At 41.3% G+C, this 18,588-nt stretch overlaps 1 protein-coding gene across 1 annotated transcript in view; it reads left to right on the forward strand.

Moving 5' to 3' along the window:
* The window catches only part of GLI3 (GLI family zinc finger 3), a 608,365-nt gene that overhangs the window by 201,049 nt on the left and 388,728 nt on the right, over positions 1–18,588 (forward strand). Inside the window, 1 exon segment of the mRNA XM_030203853.1 lies at positions 13,460–13,702. Within this exon segment, the coding sequence (XP_030059713.1) occupies positions 13,460–13,702 (243 nt within the window).

The raw sequence follows: 18,588 nt of genomic DNA on the forward strand, positions 1-18,588 counted from the left end.
TACTGCCAGGGCCAGTCTTAGGCAGGGGCGACAGGTGCGTTGGTGGTCTTATCGCAGCTTCAGAACCCCCCTCCGAGTCAGAACCCCCCTGCTCCACCCCACCTCGCAGCCTTGGTAACCAGCAGTCTTCTTCGTCAGAATCATCCAATTAGGAGTGCCCTTTTAGGCGCCAGACAGGCTCCCTACAACCAATCACAGCTCACTGCAGTTGTAGCTCAGCCAGGTGAAAAAACTGCCTGAGGCTCGAGGCAATTGTGATTAAATGTCGAACCTGAGTGCTGAGTGCGAGTAACCCAGGCAGCTGCTACTCTCTTCAGACAAATAAAGTCGGGTCAGCGGCCGCTTTCTTCCTCTCTGTGATCCTGTTGCAGCCTTAGCTCAGCTGTGCTTGGACACTGACTGCTGCTCCTGCTCCACACTTGTTTGGGAAGTTCCCCAAAATACCAGTCCTGCTAAGAAATCACTTTTCATTGCTTTTATAATGCTCCTTTCACTACTTGTTTGTAGCAATTTGTTATGAGAGAGGGAAAACAAAAATGGAGAATAAATCATGGGTGCCGTTTCCCGCCATTAGAAATAGCGGCAGGTAAGTTAAATAATTAGTTTTTGGTTTATTAAATACAGTTATATATTACAATTATATATTTTTGTTATTTAAACTATAAATATCGCGAAAGTATGGTTTTTTTCTCGAAGTGACACACCACCTGAGTTATGCTTGGTTTTTTGGCGAATTTTGACACACCAAGCTCAAAAGGTTGCCCATCACTGCATTAGCGGCAGATAAGATGGAGGGTCTGGTCCTAGTGATTACCTTCTTAGGTATAGGGATTGAATCAGCTTGTGGCTTTGATTGAGCAGGTGCTTCGTGCTAAGAAGTCCAGGCTTTGAACTATGCAATCCCTTATTGGTAGTCTGAACTTACCTTTTATTGTATATGCCGAATACGAGTCTTTACTTTTTAAGGCAGCCTTTTCCCTTGCTTTTTTTGGTGATTTCTTGCTAGGGCGTGAGATATTCACAAGGGTGGGGGCCACCTTCCAGAACCTGTGCCCCTGCTAGATAACATCTTCACATCCGTCTTGCTCATTTGAAGACAGATCTTATGGGACGGGGTCAATTTATTATCTTGAAGGAGGTTGAGGGGACTTGTACTTGCTCTGTCACTAGTAGTGGATTATTGGACAGTCCACCTGATTGGCAGACAGGTTTCCTAGTGCATGTGGATAGCATGCCCCTAACTCATTATCAATTAACAGCTCTGTTGAAGAAAGCATTGAATGCAATAGGCGAGGACCCCACTAATTATGGCACTCATTCCTTTCATATAGGGGCAGCCACCAATGCTAGTGCTGTGGGATTATTCAGCACATAGGATGCTGGTCATCTGTCCCAAACACGCACACACACACACACACACACACACACACACACACACACACATACACATACACACACACACATAAACACACACCTATACATAATACAAGATGGTGCCTGGTGTCTTTCATAGGTACTGGATATTCGGGATGGGGGGTAGTTGAGTGTTCTGGTTCAGCAGTTGGGGTAGGATAAGGAGGTTTACTGTTCAGTGATCCTGGCATGTTGCATGATCTTAACGTGATGCACCCCTTCTGGGGCAGATCATCTTTACCATTTCTTTTTGGTTACTTATGTTTGGTTAGATTTTCTCTCTTTGACTTTCTTATTTAACACTCTACAAGTCATTGGTGAGGCCCCACTCGGAGTACTGTGTTCAGTTTTGGAGGCCTTATCTTGCTAAAAATGTAAAAAGACGAAGTTGTGCAAAAAAAAAAAAGCTACAAAAATGGTATGGGATTTGCGTTACAAAACGCACAAGGAGAGACTTACTTACCAGAACATATATACCTTGGCGGAAAGGAGAAACAGGGGTGATATGATACAGATGTTCAAATATTTGAAAGGTATTAATCGACAAACAAACCTTTTCCAGAGAAGTGGTGGTAGAACTAGAGGACATGAATTGAGGTTGAAAGGGGGGGGGGGGGGGGCTCAGACTCAGGAATAATGTTAGGAAGTATTTTTTTCTCAAGAGAGGTTGGTAGATACTTGGAATGCCCTCCTGCGGGAATGTGGTGCAGATGAAAATGGAAACGGAATTCAAAAATGCATGGGATAAACACAAAGGAATCCTGTTTAGAAGGAATGGATCCACAGAAGCTTAGCGCAGATTGGGTGGAAACACCGATAATTGGGAAGTAAAGCCAGTGCTGGACAGACTTCCACAGTCTATGCCCTGAAAATGGAAAGGACAAATAAAGGTCAGGCATACTTATGAAGCATCACATACCATGTGTAATGAGTTTATTTTGTTGGGCATACTGGATGGACTGTACAAGTCTATCTGCCCTCATCTACTGTGCTACTATGTAACACTTGTTTGAGCATGCTTTTCTTCTCCTTGATCTGTTCAGTAATGCCTGGTTTGTTGTCAGATTTATCCTTTCTTCCTCTCTCGTAGAATGGCGTTGGATGCTCCTGACTTTATTTGTTTTTAGATGCAGCTGACTGGTTGCATTCTGCATGGATTGTGGCTCACGCCTTTATTCATTAGGCAGCCCACAGAGTGATGCACTCTGTGTGGTTTACATCTTGGCATGGTGCATCTTGGCTGGGGGAAAGGGGCATGCATTGGGGCCAACTTTTGTCTCTCTGCATTCCTTGCGAACCTGACTTCATCACCCTGTGCTGCTGATCATCCACATCAGTGGCAACACTGTTGATTCCTGAACCAGGAAGCATCTCCTGGTTGTGGTCAAAGATGACCTGAGACTCATTATAAAATGGTTTGTGACCATGAGAGTAGTCTGGTCTGACATTTATTCCCAGACCGAAGCACCTTGGAATTAAAAAATGGACACATGGTTGATAAAAGTCAACAGATTGGATTATGTTTGCTGGCTAGGGGTGGCCTGCAGTTATGGCATGACTGGGTTGACTCCAGTTGTGTTAGGTTATTTGGGCAGGATGGAATTCACTTGCCTGATATTGGGATGGCCTTACTGTATTGTTGAACGATTTTCAGGAACTTTTTGAGCGTTCTATTCTTTCCTTACCTACAAGGCCACAGCTTCACTATATGTTGTGGGGTGGGTGTAAGTGAAGTTTATTTACTGGTGACCTGTGGCGGACACTCGAGCTACAGCTTACTGGCTCATAGGGGATGAGTACAAGTATTCCTGCAAAATCAAGTTTCTAATTGGGTCGTTTGGCCAGGATCAAATTGCTTCAATGGGATGGAATCTGGGTACATCCCTACCTGGATGACTGGTTAATCAGAGCTTCCGCCTTTCAAGAGATTCTGCAAGCTACTTCAAGGATGGTGAATCTACTCTCATATTTGGGATGAGTGGTCAATCTAGCCAAATGTCACGAGACCCCTACCTAATCACTGGAGTACTGGGGAGTTCTTTCCAACATACAGACGGACAAGTTATTCCTACCAACCTTAATGAGGAACCAGCTCAGAGCTCAGATTTGGCTCTTATTGTCCATTCAAGCTCCTCATGCATGGGACTGCATACAGGTGCAAGGTTCTGTGGCAGCCTCCTTGGATGTGGTCCCTTGGATGAGCAGTCCCTTTGACTTGCTGGTCTCTCATTTCCCAGAATTACAATCAGTGTGTTCTATGATGTCTGCAAGCCAGACAAAGCAGACACCATGGCTCTAACTGTCTTATCTTCAATGGAGGACCACTTTGGCTCCACCAAATTGGGTCATCATCACTATGGACACCTGTTTCTCAGGCTGGGGAGCACTTTTTCTCCAAAACACAGTCCAGGGGCTATAGAAGCCTTATGGCTGATAAATAACCTAGAGCTCAGCTGTGTACAAGGCATTGATTTCCCCTAGTGTTCTGAAAGTCAAACCGATATGAATTCTTTGGGTCAACGCAACAGTTGTTGCTTATATAAAGCAAACAAAGAGGGACCAAAAGTTCCCAGCTGACCCTGGAAGCCTTTATGTGTTTCAGTTGAGCATAGTTGCATGTTCCAGTGATCTCAGTGGCTCACTTTGGAGGACATGTGAACATACAGGCAGGCATCAGTACAAATGTTCCCAGATTCTTCGGCAGACAGAAGAAATTCATTTCAGATGGTCTAGATGCTCTTCTTCAGCCTTGACTACAAAATGATCATCTTTGTCTTCCCTTTTCTAAATTGCCTTCATCTTCTCAATATCCTTAAAATGCATGCTCTCCAGTACTCAAGTATAATCTCTCAAGTGATTTACAAGGATGATATTTCCTTTTTTCATGCTATGATTATCTGTTTATGCACACAATTATACTGTTGGCTTCCCCCATTTGCTTTATTACATTGAGTGGTCACTTTGAAGTCATCAGAGATGAATACACTTAGATCAGGGAGCACTCTGTTCTTGCCAGTAGATCACTCTTGGTCTTCAGCTTGGTTTTCAGTCCAGAATACTCACTCATCACTAATTATTAGTAGACAGGTGAGTTCTTCCAAACCTTATTATTGACCATAATTAAATGTGGCAGTATGTTCACTGAGCCATAGACAACCAATATTTTTTGCTTGCTTTTAGTTCAAGCATATTTGAAGTACATTCATTGTTTCACCTACCAAGTTCTGATATTGTTGCTGTCAAAATATTGGCCTTATATATTAGGAAAGAGATAATTGGGGGCCATGCATAACATAATGAATCTGATAATTAATTTCATGATTTGTCCATTACATAGAAGGGACACGAGGGTACAGGTTTTCCTTTTTTTGACATATATCTTTGATATATGATCTTTTTAAATAACCATATCAATCTCATTATTTTTATTCATAAGAAGTTAGCCAATATCTTTCTGCTAGAACCTTTTCCAGTCTTCAAATTTTGTGATTGTTGGCTCTCAGAAAAAAATATACCAGACAATGGCTTTATGATTTCCTTATTTCCTTTACTCTCTATTTGCTACTTTAGGGTTTTGTGTTTTTTAAAAATGCTACACAGTATGAAAATTGAGCAGGTTTCTACTATAGGTAAATACCCGCTGAAACCAGGTTGCTGATTGACCTGTGGAAATAATCCAGTTTTTAATCATGCTCACAAAACAGTTGAGACTGGGGGAGATCTGTGTTTCAATGACAGAAGCACTTCTTGCCATCCATATAAATATTTGATTATATAGTCCTGACCTAGTTTTGAATCCTATTCCTGATATTCGTATTTTTGTATCCAGGAACAGAAAAATGTTATTGCTTAGAGCAACTACTAAAAATTGCAAAAGACAACTTGGAATGACAGTGACCTAAGGAATTCACTTAGAAGAAAGAAAGGTGAGTAGTGAATTAGAAGGAAAAGTATGTCTTTTCATGGCTGACATGAAGATTAGCAATGGAGTTGACACCCTGGAGGGGATGGAAAGCATAAGAAATGATCTACAGAAATAGATGCTTGGGATAATGCTTGGCAGATGAGCATTAATTTGAAGAAATGTAAAATGATGCATTTGAGATGCAGAACTCCAAAGGAACTTTGTGCAATAGGAGGCAAGAAGCTGATGTGCACAGTCTGAGCATCTAAAGGTGGCATAGCAATGGTACAGGGTGACGGCCAAGACCAGAAGAATGATTGGCTTCATAGAGAGGGGGCATAACCAGTAGAAAAAAGTAAGTGATAAAGCCCTTGTACAAATGGTGAGCTCCCCCCCCCCCTTTGGAGTGTTGCATTAAGTATCTTGCCAAGAGCATAAACAGACTCAAAGATAGCCAGAGGAAAGCAACCAATATGTTATGTGGTCTGCACCAGAAGTTGTTTGAGAAGACTGGAAAAATTGAATATGTATATAAAGCTACTGGAATCTTCCACTATGGGCGCATGCAGGGAGTTCCAGAGCCCCTACTCTAGCAGTATAAATTTACCTTTGTTCAACATCACTGGTTGCCAGGCTGAGCACTATACAGTTGTACCTTCATGCCTCTTCCAGAAGCAGGGAGGACATAATTACTTAATGCAGTAACCGGAAGGTATGAACTGTTCAGTAGGAATCCCTCCCCCTTAGTATAACCCTGTATCCTATTTGCATAACTGTCTGTGGCTCTGATGTCTCCCTGGCCTCTGTCTTTGTGTATGAGGAAAAAGCCCTTCCAGCCTAAAACCCTAGCCTTGTAGACTCAGCCTTGAAGACTTCTATATCATGCTATCCTAGCTGGTATAAGAAAGTCAAGGAGTGATTCAGGGACACTGTATTTGCCCTGTTGGGTGCCTGAGGGAACGGGGAATCTTTTATATACCTCCTGAGAAATTAAGGATAGGAAATAGACTGGGCCAGTGGCTCCAAAACCTGTTCTGGGGGCTCCACGGCCAGTCAGATTTTCAGGATATCTACAATGAATATTTATGAGAGACATTTGCATGCAGTAGAGGCAGTGCATGCAAATCTCTTTCATGAATATTCATGGTGGATATCCTGAAAACCTGACTGTCTGGGAAGCCCCAGTATATACAAAAGTAAAATCCGAAGGTAAAGGTAAAAATCTCTTCATATAATCCAAACAGAATCCAAAAAGTAGGGGTGGACCAAAAAAATCTCAGCAGCCAGAAGTACGATGTGACAAACTTTATTCAGCACTACTTGTGTATATGGTGCTGAATAATGTTTGTCACATTGTACTTCTGGCTGCTGAGATTTTTTTGGTCAACCCCTACTTTTTGGATTCCTTTTTGGGAAGTCTCCGGGGTAGGTTTGGGAACCACTGTAGTGGGCTAATATCCAGATCACACTGCTGGAACATATACATTTGCCATCTATTGGATTTCAGGTACTTAGGGTTCCTGTCAGATACTTGTGACCTGGATTGGCCACTGTTGGAAGCAGGATACTGGGCTAGATGGGCCATTGGTCTGACTCAGTATGGCTATTCTTATGTTGGTCCAGGAACATGTACTGGGCTGGAAGAGAAAGCTTACCATCTATTATCTACAGTCTTCTGAGAAGCCAACAACTTCCCAGCTAAATTTGATTTGAAAGAAACTGCATCCTGAGCCTCTTTGCAGCTATAACCAGAAATATAAGTGGAATTTATAGTGGACTGTACTGACCATCTGCTATCATTAGCAGTAGGCTTAAGGAGAAAAGGAGCTGGACTTTTTCTGAAGTTAGGAATACAAAGCACTGGATACCTTGTAAATAATTTATTTGCTACTTGTTGCTTTGGTTTGTTGTCTTCCTCTGCCATATTGTATTTGCTTGCTCAAGGACTTGATTTCAGTAAACATTTGGTTCAGAACAACAGCCTTTATGTGGACTGAGTCTTTGATAGAATGACATGGAGAATGAGTGTGATTACAGCCTGCGGGTGGTTACTGGTTCTGACCCTGGTCTCAACCAAATACTGTTTATGTAGGGGTTTCATCCTTATATGGGCATATGTCAAAAGAAACACTGCTAGGTGTGTACCCTGGAGGGAGGGATATGGGAGATATACAGGCTTCAAAGATGTTAATGAACGAACTTTTAAAAAATGGAACTAGAAGATACAGAGTAAAGGTGTAAAGAGGAAAACGTAAAAACCTCGTCAGGAAATACTTTTTATGGAAAGGATGATTGATGCTAGGGTTGGTGGGACAACAATGGTGATAGAATTCCAAAAGGTATTGGATAAACAGAGGATCCCTGTATGGAAAGAGGATGGACTCAAGTATAGAGCATGTCCACTCAAAGCAAAAGTTGTGGCGTTCACAGTTAAAAAAAAAAGCGTAGGGTAACCTGCATGGAAAAAGCAGATAAACCCTAAAAACAGAACAAACAACTAAACAAACAAAAAAAGGAGGGACCTACCTGAAGTGTCAGATAAAACTCTAGCTACCTTTCTGTGCAGTCTGGAAGAGCCATTCTAGTCTTTATCAACCATTATTGGTTATAGAAAATATGTATGATATTTTCACAGACGTTTTTCTGGCTTTTCTCGAAACTTGGGGCATCAGAAGGTCACGTCTGATTTAGGGCTCTGTTTACTAATGTGCACTAGGGTTTTTATCGCATGCACAAAATTAGGGTGCACTAACTGTGTAGGCGCCCATAGGAATATTGTGGGTGCCTACACAGCATGCGCTAATGGTTAGCATGCGTTAAAAGCACTAATGCGCCTCTAGTGCAGCTTAGTAAACAGTGCCCTTAAACTTAAAGTTTGGTATATTTTTCTGTTTTCTGTTGTTCTAAGCTTTCTTAACCTACACTGTCTTGAAATTGCTTGTGTGACAAATAGCTTCCCATTTCTGAAAAACATAGATTTATAGCTATCAGAAATGTAGACTGATGTTTCTATGATAAACCAGCCCAGAGAAATCACAGCTTAAATGATCTGGACAAGATCAGAAGTCAAGAAATCAAACCAGGAGTCTTAAAACAAACAGCAGAGCTGTGAATTTTTCTTTTTTGAATCTCCAGGTGCCAGCGATATGTTCAAAAGGATTTCTATGGGTTTATTGTGGGTTTATTTGTGGAATCCCTTTCTTAAAAAAAAAAAAATTGCCCTCAACTTTCCACCTTGTACTTGTCCACAATAAATTTCATCTGCCATTTCGATGCTAAGTCAGTGATGAGAGGAAATAAAATTGTATATCAATATATTTAGCATTTATGCAATACTTTTTGTTTGTGCGAGGATTTCTATTCTTACCTGTTCTTGCTTTTGTCAGACCGACAGGCTTATTCTTGAGCTTACAGTTTTTTTTATATACACTGTTTATACTGTTTTAAGCATGATCATTACATGTATGTCTACTGTGTGTCCTGTATCTAATTGCCTTACTATGTGCCTGTACAGTCCACAAAAGCAGAATATACGTATTCTAATAATTAAAAAGGCTCATATTCTTGGCACTTTAAAACACAACCCGATGTGGCCACGTTTCATCTCTCTAGAGGCTGCATCAGGGATTATCAACTATTAGGGTTCCAAAGGGCAGAAACACCTAATAATTGGTAGATGTAACAATGAAAACAATACAGCTCAGCAGCTAGTTGCAGAATGGAAACAGTGTCTCCTCCTTTCCAATAGGAAACATGGGACCCTAATAGTTGATAATCCTTGACACAGCCTCTAGAGAGGTGAAACGTGACAACATCGGGTTGTGTTTTAAAGTGGTAAGAATAAAAGCCTTTTTAACTATTGAAGATATGTATTCTGCTTTTGTGGACTGTACTGCTCTTTCTGCAGAACTTTTGTTTTCCTCTTTTGGATTTCCTTATTATGCGTCTGTGCATCTATCTGGATCATCACTAACATGAAATAAATATTCAGGCATGTTTGAACACACAGATAATTTGTGATTTTTTTATGGTTTAGGCATGTGAATCTTGCTCTGGATATTGTTAAATAATGTTTAATAGCAGACTTTATTCACTGTTTGGATTAGAAAATGAGCTTTATTCTCTAACAGCTGCAGTTCTTTGCTCTATATTTATGATAAAATTAAAACCATACGGCAGATAAATGGCAGTGGGTGGCTAAGTTTTGATTTAGTTTTGTGACAAATCATGCCTTTTTCAGTCAGCCAGTCAAAACATTAAGCCTTAACCATCTACAGTCAAGAAAACAAGCAATGATGTCTATTCAGTTATGATTAATAGCCCCACTGGTAAGTGCATGAATGAATGGGTGATGATGATCCACTGCTCTACTGACACTTGGTCTGAATGGTCTAGTTTTTCAACTTGTATCCTAAAACATTTTTTATAATAACATCAACACACATATACACTGCTCTGTTCATCTTAGAAACATAGAAAAATGACAGCAGATAAGGGCCAAATGGCCCATCTAGTCTGCCCATACTCAGTAACCACTAACTCCTTCTTTTCCTAAGAGATCCCACGTGCCTGTCCCATGCCTTTTAAAATTTTGACACAGTCCTCGTCTCCATGACCTCCACCAGGAGGCCATTTCACGCATCCACCATCCTTTCCATGAAAGAGTATTTTCTTAGATTCCTCCAAAGCCTATTTCTACCTCTCATTCCAGAGGTTTCCTTCATTTGAAAAAGGCTCACCTCCTGTACATTAATGCCACTGAGGTATTTAAATGTCTCTATCATATCTCCTCTCTCCCACCTCTTTTCCAGCGTATGCATGTTGAGGTTCATAAGCCTGTCCCTTTTCGTTTTATGACAGAGACCATGAACCAATTTTGTAGCCACCCTCTAGACCGACTCCCTCCTGTTTATATCTTTTTTTAGGTGCAGTCTCCAGAATTGCACACAGTACTCTAAATGGGGCCTCACCAGAGACTTATACAACAGCACTATCACCTCTTTTCTCCTGCTGGTCATCACTCTCCGTATGCATCCGAGCATCCTTCTGGCTTTGACCGTCTCCTTTTCCACCTGTTTGGCCACCTTAAGATCCTCAGATATAATTATCCCCAAGTCCCGCTCTTTCATGCACAGAAGCACGTCACTCCCCTATACTGTCGTACCCTTGGTTTCTTACAACCCAAGTGCATGACCCTGTATTTTTTTAGCATTAAGTTTTAGTAGCTTTTCCAGGTATTTTTGCCCGTCATCGTCATTCTACAGTCTTGTAATGTATGAAGTCAAAACTTTTTTCCCTTACCTTTTCAGATACTACGTTCAAGAACCAGAGCGGCCTTCTTTTCTTCTTATATAATTGTCTAATAGAAAGGTTTGTCGCCTTTAAAATAGTTCCTTTCAGTTTTGTCCACTGATGTTCTGCTTCCTTCAGCTGTTGCCATCCAGCTAACTCTTCCTTGAGAAATTCCTTCATCTTGGCAAAGTTAGTTTTTTAAAAATCTAGGACCTTCAATCTTGAATAAGCCTTGTCCTCCCATCTCTTAATATTGAACCACACTATTTGATGATCACTAGAAGCCAAATGATCCCATCATCGTAACATCAGAAACATTTTCCCTGTTCGTAAGCACCGGGTCTAGAATATTTCCATCTCGTGTTGGTTCCATTACCCACTGCTGGAACAATTCTTCCTGTAGAGAATCCAAGATCCCTTTGCTTCTAGAAGACCCCACAGCAGGTACTCTCCAATTGACATCTGGGATATTAAAATCACCTATTAGTAGTACTTCCACTTTCCTAGCTATCCTGTGAATGTCTTCAATTACGTCTCTGTCCATTTCTTCTGTCTGTGAAGGAGGCCTGTATATCACACCAATGTAAATAAATTTTCCATTCCCTCTTTCCAGTTTAACCCACAGTGTTTCTTCTTTATCCCATATGTCCTGCAACTCTGTACATTAATATTATTCTTAACATATAATGCCACTTATCCACTCTTTTTTTCCTACCCTGTCCTTCTTGAATAGATTATACCCAGGTATATCTATATCCCAGTCATGGTTCTCTGTGAGCCACATCTCTGTGAGTGCCTCTAAATCCAAGTCTGCTTCTATCATTGCAGCCTCCAGATCTATATATTTGTTTCCCATACTATGGGCATTGGTATACAAGACTCTCCAGATTTTACTTCCCCCCCCCCCCCACTTTTCTATAAAGGTATTTGATGTCTTACCTTTCTGAGGGTTATCAATGACTGTGGGGCTTTTTTCATCCATCTCCATCAAATTTAGTTTAAAGCCCTCTTTAGTACTTTGGCCAATCTGTTTTGAAAGACACTTTGTCCTTTCCTTGATAGATGGACACCATCACTACTCAGTAGCTCTTGGAAATCCCATGGTCTAGGAAACTGAAGCACTTACATTGGGACCATCCATGCAGCCACAGGTTCAGTTCCAGGATGCAATATTCCCTCCTTCAGCCTTTACCTTCGACAGGAAGGATTGATGAGAACACCGCCTGTGCACCTAAGCGCTTCACTCTCTGTCCTAGAGCTATGAAGTCATGTTTGATATGTTCAGTAGGATACCTAGCATATCATTTGTGTCAACATGGATGTGCAGCATCAGGGCTGCCAAGAGGGGGGGCAGGGGGGACAAAATTCCCTGGGCCCGGACCTCCATGGGGGGCCCGACACCACAGTCCCCGATCTCACCCGCCCACCCTTATCTCAGTTGACAGCCCCTCTCCATCTGCCACCGGGCCCCCTGTATTCAAATCGGCAGCGTCTCACCTTCATGTGAAAGTGCAATGGCAGATCACCTCCCTTTGGGCCTTCCCTCCCTGTGTCCTGCCCTCGTCTGATGTAACTGCCTGTTTTTGTGAGAGCGGGATACAGGGAGGGAAGGCCAGATGGGAGGCGATCTGCCGCTGTGCTTTCACACGGAGGTGAGGCGCCGCCGATTTGAATGCAGGGGGCCCGTTGGTGGATGGAGAGGGGCTGTTGACGGAGTGGGCGGGTGGAGACTGGGGACTGTGGCGCTGGCGGCCTGAGTAGCGATTGGGGGGGGGGCGGTGATGCCAGCGGGGCCCCGGGGGCGACCTTGCCCTGGGCCCAGCTCAGTCTCTCTGAGGCCCTGAGCAGCATAGGATAGTGGTCAGTTGGCTTGATGTGTCTTGGCAAACTTTCTGTTACATCCCAAACCTTGGCACCAGGCAGACAGCACAGCTCCCTGAACATCATGTCTGGTTGGCAGATGGGTGCCTCTGTACCCCTCAGATAATCACCAACCGCCACCTCCTTTCGTTTCTTGTTGGCCACTGATCCAGTGGATTTGGGATTCTTGATCGATGTTTCTTCTTGTTCTTGAGATGTTTTCAACTCTTCTACTATCAGGGCTGTAAACTGATTCTTCAGTTCAATAGAAGATGGAGTTGGGGGGGGGGGGGGGGGGTTGATTTTGCAGCATTTGGGAATCTGTGTCCAGCTGTCCTCTTTCTCCATGAGATCTCTTTTCCCTTTGTTGGAGATCCCCAATGTTTCAACAAGCATCTCCAGGATGCATTTCTGGCTGTCACAGATGCTTCTTAGTCTTGCCACCTCCTCTCTCAGTTCTTGTACTTCTTTTATGAGTGATTCAGTGTGTATACATTTATCACAGGAAACCAGATCCTTGCCTTGGACTAAGCATTCTGTAGAGGCTGAATTGAGAATTGAGGCTGGAGAGAAAGAGAGAAGAAAATAATCCTGATTCTGATTTTCAGCGTATCTTTGAGCAAGTTAGCTATCTAGATAAGTTTTTTCCAGATTGCTATATCCAAATATTCTATAACACTTACCTAGATAAAGTTATCCATATAACTATATCTGAATATCTGACTATTCCATAAGATGTACCTGGATAAAGTTTTCTGGATAACGTATGACAGTTCTTGCCTTGACCAGAATTAGCTGCCTAACTTCGTGTAGCAAGCATTCAATATCAGCAACACTGAATGGATAAATTTTGTGCAGGCAACAATTTGTGGAGGGAAGTAGTAATTTCAACCCCAATGATTTGTATAGTTCCCTAAATTGGCTGCACATCATTTGAATATTGAGCTCAAAAATTTCTGTAACTCATATACAAGTGTTTTTTTCTTCCAGAGGATGAACATCCTGTACAGACCTATCACAGAGAGAGAAGAAACGCAGTCATAATGCAGCCACAGAGTGGGCAAAGCCTCGGTAGAATCAGTGAAGAGCCTTCAACATCTAGTGAGGAGCGGGCCTCTTTAATCAAAAAGGAGATTCATGGGTCTATATCACATCTCCCTGAGCCTTCCTTACCTTATCGTGGTACTGTTTTTGCTATGGACCCAAGAAATGGTTACATTGATCCTCATTACCGTGAGTATTTGCATGGTTAGTTACGTGTTTCAGAAAGCAAATTCTCTCAGGGCTGTCTTGTGGGTAATCTTTGTTATTTTCAGAAATGGCAGTTTCTTGTTGTATTGAAATATTGATGCTTTTTGGTGTTTTCCAAGGACAGCAGTAACAAAGCAATTTGCTAAAGCTCAGACTACAACATCTCAATATGAGTTGAGCTTCAAATTGTGACAGCCTGTTGATTGTAACTTCTTGCTATGAGCCAGGGCTTCAGTTTATTTAGCCTTTTGGATATTCAGGTTACCCCTAATGAATATGCATTATGTATTAGATAAGTTTACATATACTGAGTCTCCAGTGCCTGTATATCTTGTGAATATTCATTTGGAATATCCTAAAAATCCAACTGGCTATAGTGTCACCAGGGCAGGTATATGACCAGTGGTGTAGCGAGGGCGGCTGCCACCTGGGGCGGTTCGCCGCTGCGCACCCCCCCTGGGTACAGCATGACACCCCCCTCGGCGCATCACCCAAGCCACCCGCCCCCCCCCCCCGAGTGTATTCTTGCCTGCCGTGTGCACGCTGCTGGGGAGGGTGTCGGTTCCGCTGGTTCCCTGCTCCCTCTGCCCCAGAACAGGAAGTAACCTGTTCCGGGGCAGAGGTTGCAGGGAACCAGCGGAGCCGACACCCCCCCAGTTGCATGCACCTGGGGCGGATCGCCCCCACCGCCCCGCCCTTGCTATGCCACTGTATATGACAACCTTCTTATGAGCAATGGATGTACAGGAACACATTCATTATTGATATGCACAAAATGGAAAAGAAAAATACTACCTAAAACCACAAATAACTTGTTGAATTTTCTTTTAGTTCTCATGGTTACTCTATTTATATTTCTATATATTCCCTTTTTGCTTACACCCTAGCTGTCTATTAAAATGTCTTATTGTGTATTGTGTTGACATTGTAAGTAGTATACAATGATACCTCGGTTTTCGTTGATAATCCATCCGAAACAAGCAACGAAAACCGAAACAGACGAAAACTGAGGCAATTATTTCCATATGAATCAATGTAAATCCAATGAGCAGGAGAACGCGTGGGTTGCCCTTTGTTTTTGCAAAATTAGCAGCGAAAACCGAGGCAACCAACAAAATCCGAGACAAAATTTTCACTGAAAAAATCAACGAAAACCGAAACCGACGATAACCGAAGTCAACGAAAACCGAGGTTTCACTGTATTATGTTTCCCCAAGTCCAGTCCTGGAGTACCCCTTTCCAGTCAGGTTTTCAGGATATCCACAATGAATATGCATGAAAGAGATTTTTCATATAATGGAGTTAGTGTATGCAAATCAAGTTCATGCAAATTCATTGTAGATATCCTGAAAACCTGACTGGCAAGGGGTACTCTGGGATTAGAATTGGGAAATACTGTACTATGCCATATCTTGCACTGCTAATTGAATATTTTTAGCGCTGTAATTTTCTGTTGCTTATGTTTGACTTATTCCTGCAGTACACCACCTTGAATGAATTTCTTCAAAAAGGTGGTAAATAAATAAATAAACCCAATAAACACAATAATAAATTGTGGTTGGCTTTGCTTTATAGTACTTGCTGCAGTGTTTAACTTTATGCTGGAATGCAGGTGCTGAATATCCAGGTGTAAGCTGATATCTGGAAGTTATGCAGGTATCAGTAATATTGAGACTGGTACAGGGATAAATATTTGGATAAGGTTAGGACAGCCCTTTTCTTGTCCTAACTTCATCTGGCTAGTTACCCAGTTTTAAGACTGAATATTGCTACTAACCAGAGAACTGGAAACTTTACCCAGGTTCTATCTGCAGACCTGCCCTAGCACCACCTAGATAGTGATATGGCAGTTTGGGTAATGCCACTGATAATCTGGGTGTGAGTGTGGTGAGCAGTACTTAGCTGGGTAGAAGCTGCTCTACCTGGATAAGTGCTGCTGAATATTGACCCATAAGAAATTAACTGGTACTTGAATACAGATGTGGAATGGATTTCTCCACTGGCACAGTGTTAGTTGTGAAATGTGAGCTGGAATTGGGGTGGTGAAGGTCCTCTGTTCCTGGATAAGAGGGAATTCATTTAGTTTCATAGTCATGTAGTGCTTCTTAAGGTGTCAGGGCTTGTGCATTTTGACTACAGATTTATCACCTGGTGAGGATGTAGATCTGCCATTTAACCTTGCAGCCTCTGGTTTCAGATGACATGGCCTAACCTACAAAAAGAGTCAGTCTGAATGTTTCCACATTATTCATAAACTTTAATGTGTTAGGGTGAAAAGCTTATCATTAGCAAGGACAGCTGACCAGTTGTTTGCCTTCCCTTCAAGTAGTTGACTAGCACAAAGGGGAACATTTACTCATCAGGGTGCAGATCAAAGTGTCTTGCAACTGAACTCTCTTGCAAACAGCCTTTTTAAAAAATATTGCTAGAGAAGGATGCTGGACAAGACAGTAAATATGGTTATGTTACTGACCTAGATTTTTACATGCTTAAAAACAAAGAAGGGAGGAAGAAATAATATCATTAGATGATAATTGATATGTTCAATCCCATAGCACCCATTGACTAATTAGCTTGTGTGTGTGTTTCATATATCAGTAAATATATTAGACAACATACAATAGGGTTATAGAGAAGTACTCCAATTAATGATAGGAAGGGGGGATATAAAACATTAGGTACTCAGTGCTTCAATCAGGGCTCTCGATTCGCCAAGAGAAGTGCTAGCAAAATGAGGATTATGGAGTGTTGGAAAATGCATCATGAAACAGGAATGTTGAGATCAGATCTGAATACATCTAAGGAAATGCTTTGGCACAAATGAGTGGCTAGGGGGTTCCAGAGTTCAGAGGATTGGACCCAAAAAATGGCACGTCTTGTATATTCATGATGTATTTCTCTGTAGGTAGGCACATTGAGACATTGAAAATGAGAGGATCTGAGGGTATGGGCAGGGAAATGGGGTACTAGATAATGTGTTAGGTACAGGGATTCATCTGATGTGTGAATCTTAAATGCTAACAGTAATATTTTATATGTAATGTGGGGTGTGATAGGTAGCCAGAGGGTGTTTTTAAAATGAGTAACATGTTCAAATCTTTTTAAACCATCGATTAGCCATATTTTGGACAATCTGTAGTCTATGACGATCTTTGACTCGGAGACTCATATAAAGTGAATTATAATAATCAAATTGATGGATTACAAGGGAATGCATAAGCATATGTAAAGCAGGGGGATATATCAAGAATTGAAAGGACCTAATCAGAGTTTGAAGAAGGAACGTTATACAACTTGTGAGATCTGAGCTTGGAAGGAGAGTCTAGAATCAAGAATTATTCCTAAAAATTGGGTGGTCTGCACTTGAAGAATGGGACTATTGTCTAGAAGTATGGGTGATGGCAAAGTTGATTGGATTTGATCAGAGAACAGAAGTACCTTGGACTTAAGGGGGTTCAGAACAAGCTATCACAGGGTTTGTCCCTTTCTGCTCATGTTGTCAATATTAATATAGTCCCAAACTGTAGATTACTGGGGTTGGGAGTCGGATTACTGATTAAATGCGGATGATATATAGTTTTTCTTTCCTACTGGAAATCAATTTCTATTGCAATTGCATTCTTGTGTCTGTGCTTATATACAGTAAGGGCTTGGTTAACTGCTAACAAATTTAGTTTAAATGTTGTGAAGATGCAGGTTCTTTTTTTTTTTTTTTAATCTGATTCAGATACTCCTGAGTTTCCCACATCATTTCAGTTTGATAGCGATGAGATCCCTATTCTTAGAGTAATGCGATATTTAGGAATTAGTCTTGTCTCTTCATTATCTATGCACCAGCATCTTATAGAGGTTATTTGGAGAGTGTTTCTTAAGCTTATAGCTCTTCCCCATGTGCAAGACTTAATGAATCCTGCTAATTTTCACATTTTAGTGCAGGCTGTTGTTTATCCTTTATTTGATTATTGTAACGCTTTTCTGTTAGGACTCCCACAGAATGCACTTCAAGCATTACAAGTTACTCAGAATGCAACAGCTCATTAGATTTGTAGGGTATTTTGAACATATTTCACTGGTCCTCAAGCAATTATATTGGCTCCCTATTGTGCGGAGAATTTGGCTTAAAGTTTTTACTTAGATTTTGAAAGCTTTGCATAACAGTATGCCCTAGTGTATTGTGACTGCCTTAAAGATTTATAGACTTTACGTTCCGCAGACAAGGGCCTCCTTGATATTCCTTCTTTTCGGGTCATCAGGTTAGATAAGCATTAAGGTTCTCTATGTTAACTGGCCCAATTCCGTGGAATGTTCTGTCAGTTAGTATTCTATTTCACTTTTTGAAGTACTTGAAGACCTTTTTTTCTCTAGAACAGCCTATTCATTAGTTGAAGAGATCATTACAGGTATGATCCTCAACAGTGTTGCAAATTTGTGATTGCATTGTTTATATATCAAATTTGTATATTATTTGAAGTAATTATGTGTGTGAAGATTTTTGCGGCCTAGATTTGTAGGTAGGTGGGATATATAATGTTTATAATGTATTATGAACCTAGTACCATTTTGCATCACCGGTGTTTGATAACCGAGACTTCCCTCCCTTCCACTTCTCTGGGGCCTGTGAAAGCTGCTGTCACAAATTCATCTGTACTGCCATCATTGTTTATTACAACTAATGTGCAAACACCTGAAATCATTAGAAACTCTTAAATTAGTTGCATACAAAGAAAATGCAGCAATGTTATAAAGAGATTGTACACATATATTTTCTCTTATAAAACTGCTGCTTAAGATGTATAAACTAGTATAAAATTATCTGTTGATCCTGAACAGGTGTACTCTTTATCTGTGATTTCTGCTATTTTAAAGAA

The sequence above is a fragment of the Microcaecilia unicolor genome, chromosome 1, assembly GCF_901765095.1.
Source record: "Microcaecilia unicolor chromosome 1, aMicUni1.1, whole genome shotgun sequence".
NCBI lineage: Eukaryota > Metazoa > Chordata > Amphibia > Gymnophiona > Siphonopidae > Microcaecilia > Microcaecilia unicolor.